The sequence below is a fragment of the Pelodiscus sinensis genome, chromosome 16 (genome assembly GCF_049634645.1).
Source record: "Pelodiscus sinensis isolate JC-2024 chromosome 16, ASM4963464v1, whole genome shotgun sequence".
In the NCBI taxonomy this organism is placed as follows: Eukaryota; Metazoa; Chordata; order Testudines; family Trionychidae; genus Pelodiscus; species Pelodiscus sinensis.
The window spans coordinates 22,242,525-22,255,267 of record NC_134726.1 but is presented as its reverse complement, the minus strand read 5'-3'; the positions used below and the strand labels follow the sequence as shown (position 1 = coordinate 22,255,267).

Below are 12,743 nucleotides of genomic sequence, written 5' to 3'. Positions count from 1 at the left end.
TCGGATCCCTACTTACAAACGGGGTGAGGCAACCCCGCACTAGCTGCTTCCCCCCAGCAGACCAGGGAGACGCGAAGTTAGCACCCCCCCGCAGCAGACCAGGGAGACGAGGAGCGGCTTTTCTCAGCAGACACCTCAGCTTGAGAATAAAGGACTCAGGGAAGTGAGGTGTGGGAGAATAAAACTGAGCTCTGGAGAAATGTTTGGCTAGAGTTTCCCCTACAATATGTACTAGTTCCGACTTACATACAAATTCAACTTAAGAACAAACCTACAGTCCCTATCTTGTACGTAACCCGGGGACTGCCTGTATGCCGGACCATCAGAAGGGGGGGCTATGAGGAGTCTGGGGTGGAGTGGGGGGGATGCGCCCCTCGGCGCTGCGGAACCAACCCGGCAGCACCCCAGCTGCTCTGCCCTGGAGTTCCCCAAGTCAGCCGCTGCTGAAACTGACCAGTGGCTGACTCCGGGAAGCCTAGGGCAGAACACCCCAGCTGGGGTGCTCTGCCCCGGGCTTCCCGGAGTCAGCCACTGGTCAATTTCAGCAGCGGTTGACTTGGGGAAACCCGGGGCAGAGCAGCTGGGGTGCTCAGCCCCGGGCTTCCCCGAGTCAGCCGCTGGTCAGTTTCAGTAGCAGCTGAATCGGGGAAGTCAGGGGCAAAGCAGCTCCAATTGTCCGGCTGCCCGGAGAACTTCCAGGTTCCAGATGGTGCCGGAGCATCAGGAGTGCCAGACCATTGGATGCCAGACCACTGGAGTTTTACTGTAGTTAGTTAATAATGATCTCAGATAAAATGTCATTATCATGTTATGTTAATTTAATTTTAAAGACATGAACGCATAACCAAATTATTTTGTGTAATGACACTTTTGGTTTGGCACCAATGTGTAGTAATGTATAGGTGTAGTTTTAGCAATGCATTCAGTCTTATGATGACTTGTATAATTTGCTGTAGTTGATTACATCTTGATGGATCCAGCAGAGAGAGAGAGACTCTTTATTAGAAACATCCCACGCTCTTTTCCTCAGAGAGTGATACGTGCACCAGTCCCATGGCATAGTTTGTACCAAGAAATGAAAAGCTGGAACGAAAACCATCTGTTCACAGTGAATCCCATGATGCTTATGTTGCAACACCTCTGGTTTACTGAGTAAGATATCTTGCTTACTGTATATTGTTTAGAGTAATTCTTCATACCATCAATTATTTTAATGATTTTTTAGTTCTTGCATTGCCGTGCCATCTAGACTCAAGACATTACATTAAACACAAGGGCTACGTCTACACTGGCCCCTTTTCCGGAAGGGGCATGTAAATTTCATGAGTCGTAGTAGGGAAATGCGCGGGGGATTTAAATATCCCCCGCGGCATTTAAATAAAAATGTCCGCCGCTTTTTTCCGGCTTTTAAAAAAGCCGGAAAAGAGCGTCTACACTGGCCCCGATCCTCCGGAAAATGTGCCCTTTTCCGGAGGATCTTATTCCTACTTATTCCTTTGAAGTAGGAATAAGATCCTCTGGAAAAGGGCACTTTTTCCGGAGGATCGGGGCCAGTGTAGACGCTCTTTTCCGGCTTTTTTAAAAGCCGGAAAAAAGCAGCGGACATTTTTATTTAAATGCCGCGGGGGATATTTAAATCCCCCGCGCATTTCCCTACTACGACTCATGAAATTTACATGCCCCTTCCGGAAAAGGGGCCAGTGTAGACGTAGCCCAGAAATGTATTGAATCAGGGTTTTGTTTCTTCTCATAATAAGACATCATTTGAGACCGTAGGTATATGCTTGGGTGTTTAATCTGTCCTGCTGCTGGGGTTGCTGCAGCTATACTTCTCTTTTGGGCCTGTTAGCTTGATCAGAGCTAGCACAGGTATGTCTATTCAAGCTAAAAAAATTTACCTTGCCGTTGCAGTGTAGATGTACCCTTAAGTGACATGGAAACATCAGTCTCTATGATAGAGCATACCACCCTAACTTAAAACACTCAGTCAAGATTTTAAAAAATGATTAGCAATTTTAGGTGCTTCAATTTTGGGGTTTTCAATGTGATACCTGAATGGGGCCTAATTTGCAGAGAGTGGGTACTGTGCTCTTCTGACAATCATATTGGAGAAGCATGTCTCAGATTGGAGAAGCAAAACCACTAGCCTCTTTTGAAAATCATGCCCTCTCCCCTTCCTCCTCGAGGAGTTATGTCAGATCTGAATGCTACTGCAGCGATGTTATTTGTATTTAAGTAACATTGCTCTTTGTGGTCAGAAATCGAGTGTGTCGATTTGTGGCTTACAGAACATTGCAAACAGGGATATGTATCAAGTTAGGCACTGGACCTCAGTGTGCAAAAGTTGACTAGATTTTGAGTTTTTCTTCCCACTGTGTATTCAAAATGGACACACACATCTACTTCTGTTAGTTTGCATAAGAAGAAAAGATACTGTGTCACATTGCATATTCATCTTTGGATAAGTGGAATAATGAATCTGACAAAGATGTAGAAATTAACCAAATCATTTAGGAAAATAAGCTATCGTGCTATGAAAACAGCATATATAAAATGAAATTCACTCAGCCCTGAAAGTTTGCTTATAGCAAAAGTTCATCAGAAACATTCAGGGAAATTTAAGAAAGAAGCAAGCTGCATCAGTGGGAAAAAAAGTATTCACATTTTTAATTGCTCATAAGAGCTTCCTGATTGTATTCCATTAATTTTACTTTAAATTAAATTAATCATCTGAGTTATGTTTTCTTTTCCATAGATTTAGTGACCTACGGTTTGTTCGTACAAACGAAATGCTGGCAGGTGATCTGCCACTGCTGCCTAGTGAATTTGAAGATTTAGTTCAAAGACATTGTATGGAAGCGCATGACATTCTTCAGAACAAGTTAGTATGGTATATAAAGATACTAAATTAATAGAATATACTTAGAGAAGATGTGTACAGGTAACTACAATTAGGGAATCCACAAAAATGTGCATCTCCATTTATTCCTACAAAACTGTGTGTTTACATGTGCAATTATAGAAGTGCTAAGTATTATCTCTAATCCCTATCCTTCTGTCCTCTTACAGGCAAAATTGTGATTTTTTTAAAATGAAATTCCTCAGGAAAGCTATGGTAATTTTGCTAAATTAAGGACTACTTTATGTGGCCCTTTATAGTATTATTATAATACTATTTTATTATCAATAAGAAAATCATTACGAGCAGCATTCACAAAAGAATAGTTAGATGCACAATTTACTAGCTTTTTACCTATGCAAAACTGTGTCCACATTTGAAAAATGGACCCTCAAATCCAAAACGAAGACTTGTACATTATATTTGTATAAGGTTTTATATTAGCAGTATTTACACATTGATGCTTTTTTAGTTGACCATCTTAAGCTAAACTCAGTAGGCCAAATTGCATAATCAATGAGAAAGCACTGCAGGGGGCTAGATTTCACATATGTCAATAATACAGAATTTAGTTGCAGAATAATGATCTTTAGTTGCTACATAAGGGCCCAGCTATGGTCTCACTGAAATGAATCTATGAATGGCATAATTCCCATTAACATCAGTGGTGCACAGTTGGTCCCTAAAAGCCTGATCAAAGGCGCATGTCATCAGCGGAATACCTCTAATGGGCTTCCATGGGTTTTGAATGAGGCCCTACATCCTGTGGCACCTGCTATATGGAAAATGTTGAGACAGAGCCAAGGCATTTATCTTTCAGGCAAGTGGCAATGATTGTGTGGCCACGTTCTGCTACCATGCCTATTATATTTTAAACCTGTAGGAGTGTAAGCTTTTACAAACTGACCAAGAGAAAGAAAACCTTCTAACCAATTAAGGTTTCCAAGCTTTAGGAATGTAGAGCATCTTCAAAGGGTATGTTGGCTGCACCAGTCTCTCCTAGAGCTTTGCATCTAGGTTTTTTTTTAACAGTAGGCCAATAATCTTATTTACTTCAGTCCATTCAAAATGAATTAAAGAAATAAATCTTGGAGGCCCAATGGTCTTAAGGTGTCCCCTCTGAGCTTCAGATTGTTTTTTTCTGAAACTGGTAGCATGAGCCTGAACCATTAAGCCTATCCTGTGATAAGCTTTTGAAATCAGCAGGGCTTACTGAAAGCAAGAAGGGATGTATGATTTTACTTTGCTCACAGAGGCTTTTGAATGCAGATCTGGCTGTAAATAGAATAGAAATGTATTTCTTTGAAAACTGCTTATTTCTGTCTTCAGTGTTCTGCAGATCCTGCTTGAGTGCTGTCCTTTTCAAAAAGAAAAGATATTGAACCATTTAGACTCAAGGACGTGGCAGCTCACAAGTCCTAGAACTCCCAGTGTTTGGGGTTTTTAAATTCATTTCAAATTATTATAGAGGATCTGGGCAGCTTTTTAAAATTGGATGTTAAAATTGGATGACTCTGATCACAGCCACCGAATTACCAACTTCAGCACTAGTAAAGCTCCACATCCAGCCCAGCTCTTGAGCAATTGCTTAACCTTAACCACATGTGCAGACCTCTGGAATTTGAATCAAGACTCTAGTGAGGAGGTAGGGGGACCTGAGTCTTCATATCTGTTGTCAACCACAGGTGCAAATGCAGCTGAAGACAGAGCCTTATCCTGCCTCTTCTTTCCTACATTCTCTTCTCAGTCTATCTGTCTTCCTTCTAGTGGTGCAAGTAAAATCAATTTCCTACAGGTACTGGGGTAGAAGGAACACCAGCTAAGGGGGCACATGACCTCCCCGTGTGACCTTCTGTGATGGATTGGAACTCTTGGGATGCCAAATGAGGTGCTGAGATACCACAGAGTCAGCCTATTCTGCCAGCCTGGGTCCCCTTAATTCCTGTACGGTGAGCCAGGCACTAAGGCTTCCTCTAGCAGAGAACAAAGGCAGGGCCACACCTAGCTGCAGAAAGAAAACACAGACATTTAGGGCCTTCAACACAGACACTAAGGTATGCAACTTCAGCTCGGTGAATGACCTAGCTCAAGTCAACATACTTAGGTCTGCTTACTGCCATAGGCAGCTAGTTGTATGGGCCTGTGGAGCCCTGGCACCAGGAATATTCCTGGCCCGAGGCTTGGCTGCATCAAAACTTGCCACTGTCTGCTTTCATGCCTTGCCCCCAGCATCCTCTGGCCCCATGCCACCTTTCATGCTCCCCTCACGTGTCCTTTGGCCCTGCCTGCCACTTGGGTGATTTAAAATGTCTCAGGGGGCTTTGTCAGCAGTGCAGCAGGATTAGAGTGGCTTCCGGCCACTCGCTCACCCTGGCTTTCAGCATGTGTATTGCTGCAGCTGGTAAAGGAGGGTGATCTGGGGGTCTCTCTTTGCTGCTTCAAGCATGGAGATTTTGGCTTTCGCTTTTGCCAATTGCCAGCCTGTCATGCCAGCTTCTGCCCAGTCACCAGTGACAGAGTGGGGTCTGTGTGGTGCTCTTGGAAGTTAGGTTCCCCTCTCAGCCAGTTGCTGCAGACCTCGTGGGGGTGTATGGATAGGATAGGACTTGGGCAATGGGCCAGGGGTGCAGCAGAGAGGGGGAGATGTGTGTAGAGGGCAAATCCTACAGGGATGCAGGCTGGGGTAGGACACAGGGCAGCGCACAGTCCATCTAGACTGGAACAGTGCCTACCTGTGATGCACCCAGGCCCACCGTAGACAGGGGCTGTTCCAGACAGGTGATGCTTAATAGATGATGCTTACCAGTTTACCAGGTAACTTTTCACATCCCTAGCTGGTACAGCACACCGGACTGTAGCGGTCTACTTGCACTACTGCTTCTTTCCCCTTTGTTCTGTCTCTTAAATGAAGATGAACAGGGAGGTAAGGAATTAAAGACTACCTCCTCCATTCCTGTTCTACTGCAATCACCCAAAAAAGTATGTCTTCCCATCCCATGGGACGGGTCATGTGACAGATATCAGCTTCCCCACCTCCTCTTAGGCTCCAGGCATAGGCCAGTGGAATTGCTTTCATGAGCCAATTTACTTGAGTGCCGTCAGTTGCCATCATGGTTTTATAAGTTTAAATTAAATTGACTTTGGATACTTAAAAATAATATAATATTTATAAAAATCTAGCTGAAGGGATTGAAAACTATATCACACTGAAAATTGTCCTGCTAGACCAAACTCTATTTGATTGTGTGTTGATAGACTAAGCACTGCCATTACATGATGAAGGCAATACTATGGACCAGGCCTACTAGCCATCCCCAAATCAAGTAATCAGTCTTCAAGGTTTTTGGTCCAACTTTGTTTGACCTTCAGTTAAACACCAGTCTCTCCTACACAGCTGAGTTTTGTTGTCCGTTTGGGTGATTGCTGAGTTGAGGTTTCATTACATATATGTTAAGTCTATAGCCATTTTAAATGTTTTCTGCTTTTGTGTTTTATTGTAGGTGGATCCCAACTTGTGCATCCCTTTTTATTGATAAGAAGGAGATGTGGCTTCATTTGGCACCCCAGAGTGACTATGATTCCCCTAAGCAAATTGAAGAGTATTTTGCTTCTGTTGCAAATCTCATGTCATTACAGTTACGTGAGATGGTTATTAACTCTTTGGAAGACCTTCTGGAATTTTTTATGATACACAAGGTATATGGAATGAAGTGAGCTGCTGCTGTTTTTCATTCTGATGTGAAAATAGGAATCTGTAAATTTTTCAAATCAAATACTTTTTCAAGAGTAAATGATAAGGTTTCCTTCTGTTTTCCAAACTTATGGCCTAATTCTGTAAATCCTTTCTGGTATTCAGAAGGCCTTTCTGTGTTATCAAGAATTCTTCACTTGCATATGTGTTTGCAGGATTAAGACCATAAATAGCAAGTTATAAATTTTCAGCTGTTGGTGTGCATTTCTGTAGTTTTGCTGTTTAGATAGGCCCTTATCTAGCAAAGCACTTTGCATGTTTAACTTTAAGCCTGTAAGTAGTTCTACTGAAGTAAAAAGTGCTTAAGTGCTTTGCTAATTCTGTCCCATAATGTCATGTCTGTGCGCAGGTAATAACTACTTATTAATATATGTGGTTCTATGACTCCACCATATGAGTGCCTATCATTTCTTCCCTTCAAAACATGGTTGTATCACTACAGGATTAGCTACACAAAACAATTGTAAATAGCACAGATTTTGCTGGATTGTGGTAAACAACCACAGAAACATATTGATGAAGTGTGGAGCTGCGCCTTGTGCTAGGTGCTGTAACTGGATGATGATGATGATGATGTATGATTTGTACCTAGTAGAGGCCCCGAGATTTTACATTAGGTGCTGTGCAAACATTTGGGATACAAACAAAATCATTAAAATTGAAAACATTAAAAAAGATGATCAATCATTAGGGGTTTGATACTATGTGGTGATCAGGGATTTACTTCCATTGAATCAGTGAGGACTGAGGGCGATCAGTATCCTAAAGCTATGTTTATTTTTGAAAGAGGATATGCAAATTCTGTAGGAATTTGCATATCTTCTTCCGATATCACTTTTGAAAGTGGATCTTTTGGAAGTTAAAGTAATCTGGACACATTTTTTGGGGGGGGAAAAAAACCCTTTTTGGAAAAAAATGCTCTTCCTTAAAAAACGAGGTTTACGCTCTTTTTCAAAAAAGGGTTTTTTTCTCAAAAGAACCACATCCAGACTACTTTCACTTTCAAAAGATCCACTTTCGAAAGTGAGATCAGAAGAAAATATGCAAATTCCTGCTGAATTTGCATATTCTCTTTCGAAAATAGAATGTAGTTTAGACGTATACTAAGAGGTTAAGCTGTAGACCAGAAGGAATATACTAGTAGTTCAGTGTATTAAAGATTATGTGTGGGATTTTAAGTCATTTTTAAATAACTTTGATTTGTACATGATATGCTCAAATTAGTTCAGCTTTATTGTTTTTGTTCTTTTTTTTTCCTTCAGGATGGGAATGACTTTAAAGAACCATATCAAGAAATGCAGTTCTTTGTCCCCCAAATACTACTAATCAAACTCTATATGGAAGAACCCAAAATTGTGTTTCAGCCACTTTGGGAAGACTGTTGGAATTTAATCTACCAGTGCTTCATGGAGATCCTGCGGAGTTCAGAGGGACTTCCGAAGGTACAGGATAAAAGAAGGGAGATGGGTTGTGTTCTGCACATAATGTTGCGTAAGGGATGAAACCTGTTAGACCTTGTCTATGCTACGCCGGGGATTGACGCTGGAGTGATTGATCCACCGGCTGTCAATTTGTTGCATTTAGCGTAAAATTATACTGCAGGATCTTCGGTATAACTTTACCTCAGGAGCAGAGCGTGCCCAGTAGGGGCTGTCATCCCCACTCTTGGGGAGGCTTTATTATAGGCTCTGGAGTATAACTTTTATACTGCAGAGCCCGCAGTGCAGGATAATAGCTGGCTCCTCAGGAGCAGGGCCAGTAGCCTCTGCCATTCTGGTGAGCCAGCTTCACTGTGGTCTCTGCAGTATAAAATTTATATTGCAGGCCCTGCAGTGAAGCTAGCTCCCAGGTACTCAGCATGTAACTGTAACAGAAACCAATAAGCTGATGCTTCTTGGTTAACTATTTAAATGGTTACACTTTTACATCCCTTCTGGGAAGAAATCTTAGGGTGAGCGCATGTCTAGTCTTGCCCCATGCTAGTCCTGGGGAGAAGCTGGCAGGCAGGGTGCGTTGGCCCCCCTCCAACCCAGAGAGAAATCAGAAGGTGGGGTGGAGTGGGGTGGGGTGGGGTGGAGAAGCAGGTGGCTACCTCCACCCCTTGCTTTAAGGCCCCTAGCCTTGCCTGAGCCTCCTCTCCTCCCAACCCCCTGCCCTGAATCCTACACCTCTCACATCTGCAGCCTCCTGCCTTTAGTCCTCCCCCAGCCCCCCCCCACATACCTAAGTCCCTGCCCTGATTCCTGTACCCCCCAACACCACCAGACCTCTGCTCTGAAGGACCCAAGCAATGCTAGATACGTTTTCTAGTATGTGATATTTGAACTTCAGTGGCCCAATTAATATTCTGAGCTTACTCCTGATTATGGTCCTGATTCAGTAAAGCTCTAAAGCCTATTTTTAAGGTGTGTATTAATTGCTTTGCTAAAGCAGAGTCTGTGTTTGCACTGCAGCATGTTGTTTCTGCCAGATTACTATATAGGTATAATTCTATTCTTCTAACCATGGCTGTATAAGCAGCAAAATGCTCTTGCCTTTTCTGTACTATGCTGTATTTGTGTTGTGGGGTTCCTTCTAGGTAGAAATGCAGCTCTTTCCAGAATTAAAAAAAGATAATCCTACTCTTCATACCGTGAAAGTGGATGAATCTTTGGTTTCAGAATATGTGAGCAAAACTGCCAGGATATTTGACAGCAACGTGGTTGGTCCACAGAAGTAAGTTTTTGCTTTTAACTTTGATGCTTTTCTGGATTAATCAGCATATAAAACAGCATCAGTGTAATTTTTGCATGTTTCCTTCCCAATGCCAAGAAGCCTAATTTTGGGCAATTGTGTGTGTGTTTTTACCCTCTTCTTGTTTAAGGTACTTAAATGTGTACAAGAAATACAGTGATCTTTTGAACAACAATGCAGAACAAGATGTTACCAATTTTTTGAAGGAAAGCCATTCTCTAGATGATTTCACTAAGGTAACATACAGCATGATTATTATTAATCACTCATACAACAGCAAACATTTGCATGGCAGTTTTCAGACAGAGATTACAAGTTTCCCACTCCATGCCTTTTAGTCTAAGGCCTTGATTCACCCTTACAGGTACAGAGGAGTGGGGACAATTTACATCCCCCTTTGCCCATAGGGTAGCCATGCCAGGTTATGCTGGGGAAGAAAGAACTATGTTCCATGCAGAGCCCCACTGAAGGAGGCTTCCCAGAATGTGTGCTGATTCAGCACATCCTCTCTTTGTCCCTCTGTTCCCCTTGGCTTAGTCAGCCCCACGCACTTTCAGTGCCACCCCTGTAGAGCTGGGGTCCTAGCTCAGTGCAGTTTTTGCAGGCAACTTGTGCCTTAGCATCCATGTGGACTTTTCACTGGTGGGTACCTCCTGCTGGGTTCTGTGGTTTGGTGTTGTATGGGCCCTATATGGGTAAACAGAGTGTTCATATTTCTGTTCAAAATATACGATCTACCTGGTATCTGACATAATTCTGTGCTCTCATATAGCATTTCACATCTGCGGAGTCTAAGTAAACTAATAGGATTATTCTTTTGCTTTGTAGAAGATCGATAGTTTAACAAAACTGAAAAAAGAAATAGCCTCCATGCATGTCACTGTCCCTCTCGCCATGTTCTGCCTGGATGCTTTGAAGCTGAATGAGGAGCTTTGCAGTCGGGCCCAAGAACTTAAAAATAGGCTGATTGAGTTTGAAGTGGATGAAAACAGGGAGTTAAATAAGAGGTACGCATATGTGAGAATGCATGGGTATCATTACGTTTGTGGGTTGATGCTATGTATCAGTGCCTGTATGCATTCCTGAAAGAAACAGTATTCATCTGATGGATTTTTATAGCGCTAATGAGATATATCTATCCATAGGCTTCTGTAAATTAACACAACATTGCACTGGTTTGCAAAGACCTCATGTTGTGTATGTAAAGTTAACCTGAAACATTCTGTAATAAAAGTTGTGTTAATAAAAGTAACATTTTTTAAAAGTTCCTGAATTAGGTTCTATTTGGATAGACCTAAAAGAGTCACGTTGAAAATATTTTACAATTATTTCTTTTCTTGACTTGCTAGGAATCAGTCTGAGGGTTCTTTGTTTCCCCTGCAAGAACTAATGCCCATCTAATGCAGAGTAAGGACCAAAGTTCCCTGTTCTGGACATCATGATATCCTTGACTTTTGCAAGAAAACCACAGGCCCTGAACTCTATCCTTAGCCAGTAAAAAATTTACAATGACTTTAGCTTTAATCTATTGGTATAATTGTTTCACTTGAAATCCCTTTTCTCATTAGTAAATATAGATAATTACTCTTGGAATTGGGTTGTACTTGAGGTGTCTGGAGTAATGTGCATGTACAGATAACAAAGGTGCTTAGTCCAAACCTGAAACAAGAAAACACATTCCTGGAAAAAGATATGCAATGGGCGTCATTTTTTTCTTCTGTATTTCTCCCATATTTATCCATGTTCATTTTTGGGGGGTAGTTTGAGGATCTCTAGGTAAATGTTACCTTTTTGCCTAAATTGTATACAGGATTCTTACTTCTGTAGATGTCAGGAGAATAAGTGAGCTGCTGATTTCTTCATTTAAGGATGTCTTTCTTTGTAAGAATTCAGCTCTTGAAACAGTACATTCTAAGGGCTTGTCTATAACGGCAAGTTTTGTTGAGGAAAAGTGCCTTTGGTCAACAACACCATGAGCATTCACACTACAATGAGACTTTTGTCATGGAAAGTGGCCATTTTCAATGACAAAAAATGTCCAGCTCCATGAAGAATTTTTCTCTTTTCCCCTCCCTGTATTGTTGACATACATGCAGTGTAGACATCTTGAGGAATTTTGTTGTGTAGGTGTAGGTCTCCCTACAAGATCTTCAACAAGCATTCTGTAAACTATGATACCCACACAAGGAAGTGAGGAGACAGATTGACAGAGCCAGACGTGTACCCAGAAGCCTCCTGCTATGGGACAAGCCCAAGAAAGAAACCAACAGAACACCACTGGCTATCACCTACAGTTCTCAGCTAAAACCTCTCCAATGCATCATTAGTGATCTACAACCCATCCTGGACAATGATCCCTCGCTTTCACAGGCCTTGGGAGGCAGGCCAGTCCTTGCCCACAGACAACCTGCCAACCTGAAGCATATTCTCACCAGCAGCTATACACCGCACCATAATAACTCTAACTCAGGAACCAATCCATGCAACAAACCTCGGTGCCCACACACCAGCAACACCATCACAGGACCTAACCAGATCAGCCATACTGTCACTGGTTCATTCTCCTGCACATCTACTAACGTAATATATGCCATCATGTGCCAACAATGCCCCACTGCTATATACATCGGCCAAACTGGACAGTCCCTACATAAAAGAATCAATGGACACAAATCAGATATTAGGAATGGCAACATACAAAAACCTGTAGGGGACACTTCAATCTCCGTGGACACACAATTGCAGATCTAAAGATAGCCATTCTGCAGCAAAAAAACTTCAGGACTTTAAAGAGAAACTGCTGAGCTACAGTTCATCTTCAAGTTTGACACAATCAGCTCAGGATTAAACAAAGACTGTGAATGGCTAGCTAACTACAAAAGCAGCTTCTCCTCTCTTGGAATTAACACCTCCAGATCATCTACTAGAAGTGGGCCTCATCCTCCCTGATTGGATCCACCTTGTCATCTCCAGCCTGATTCTGGCCTGCATATTTATACCTGCCTCTGGAAATTTCCACTACATGCATCTGACGAAGTGGTTCTTTGCCCACGAAAGCTTATGCTCCAACACTTCAGTTAGTCTATAAGGTGCCACAGGACTCCTCGCCACTTTTGCTGATGAACAAAGTGACACTTTTAGAACAATTCTACACTTTTTTTTAATTGCATGGTGGGGGCGTGCAGGAGGAGTGCAGCATGGAAGCAACTGTAACTGAGTTTTATTTCAGTGCCTCTCATTTTCAAAGTGCGCACTCAAAGCCTCCCTGATGTTGACAGCAGCCCTTTGAGTTCCTCTAACCACTCTAGTATCTTGCTGCTCAAACTCTGCAGCCAAGCACTGTGGCTTAGTGCTCCGTCC

At 42.3% G+C, this 12,743-nt stretch overlaps 1 protein-coding gene across 3 annotated transcripts in view; it reads left to right on the top strand.

Moving 5' to 3' along the window:
- DNAH3 (dynein axonemal heavy chain 3) overlaps positions 1 to 12,743 on the top strand; it is a 165,512-nt gene that overhangs the window by 36,955 nt on the left and 115,814 nt on the right. For all 3 annotated transcript variants that reach the window (XM_075899422.1, XM_075899423.1, XM_075899421.1), the window contains exons 8-14: positions 957 to 1,152; positions 2,756 to 2,881; positions 6,400 to 6,595; positions 7,913 to 8,092; positions 9,229 to 9,365; positions 9,514 to 9,619; positions 10,212 to 10,390. In XM_075899422.1, the coding sequence (XP_075755537.1) occupies positions 957 to 1,152; positions 2,756 to 2,881; positions 6,400 to 6,595; positions 7,913 to 8,092; positions 9,229 to 9,365; positions 9,514 to 9,619; positions 10,212 to 10,390 (1,120 nt within the window). The remainder of the gene's footprint in view (positions 1 to 956; positions 1,153 to 2,755; positions 2,882 to 6,399; positions 6,596 to 7,912; positions 8,093 to 9,228; positions 9,366 to 9,513; positions 9,620 to 10,211; positions 10,391 to 12,743) is intronic.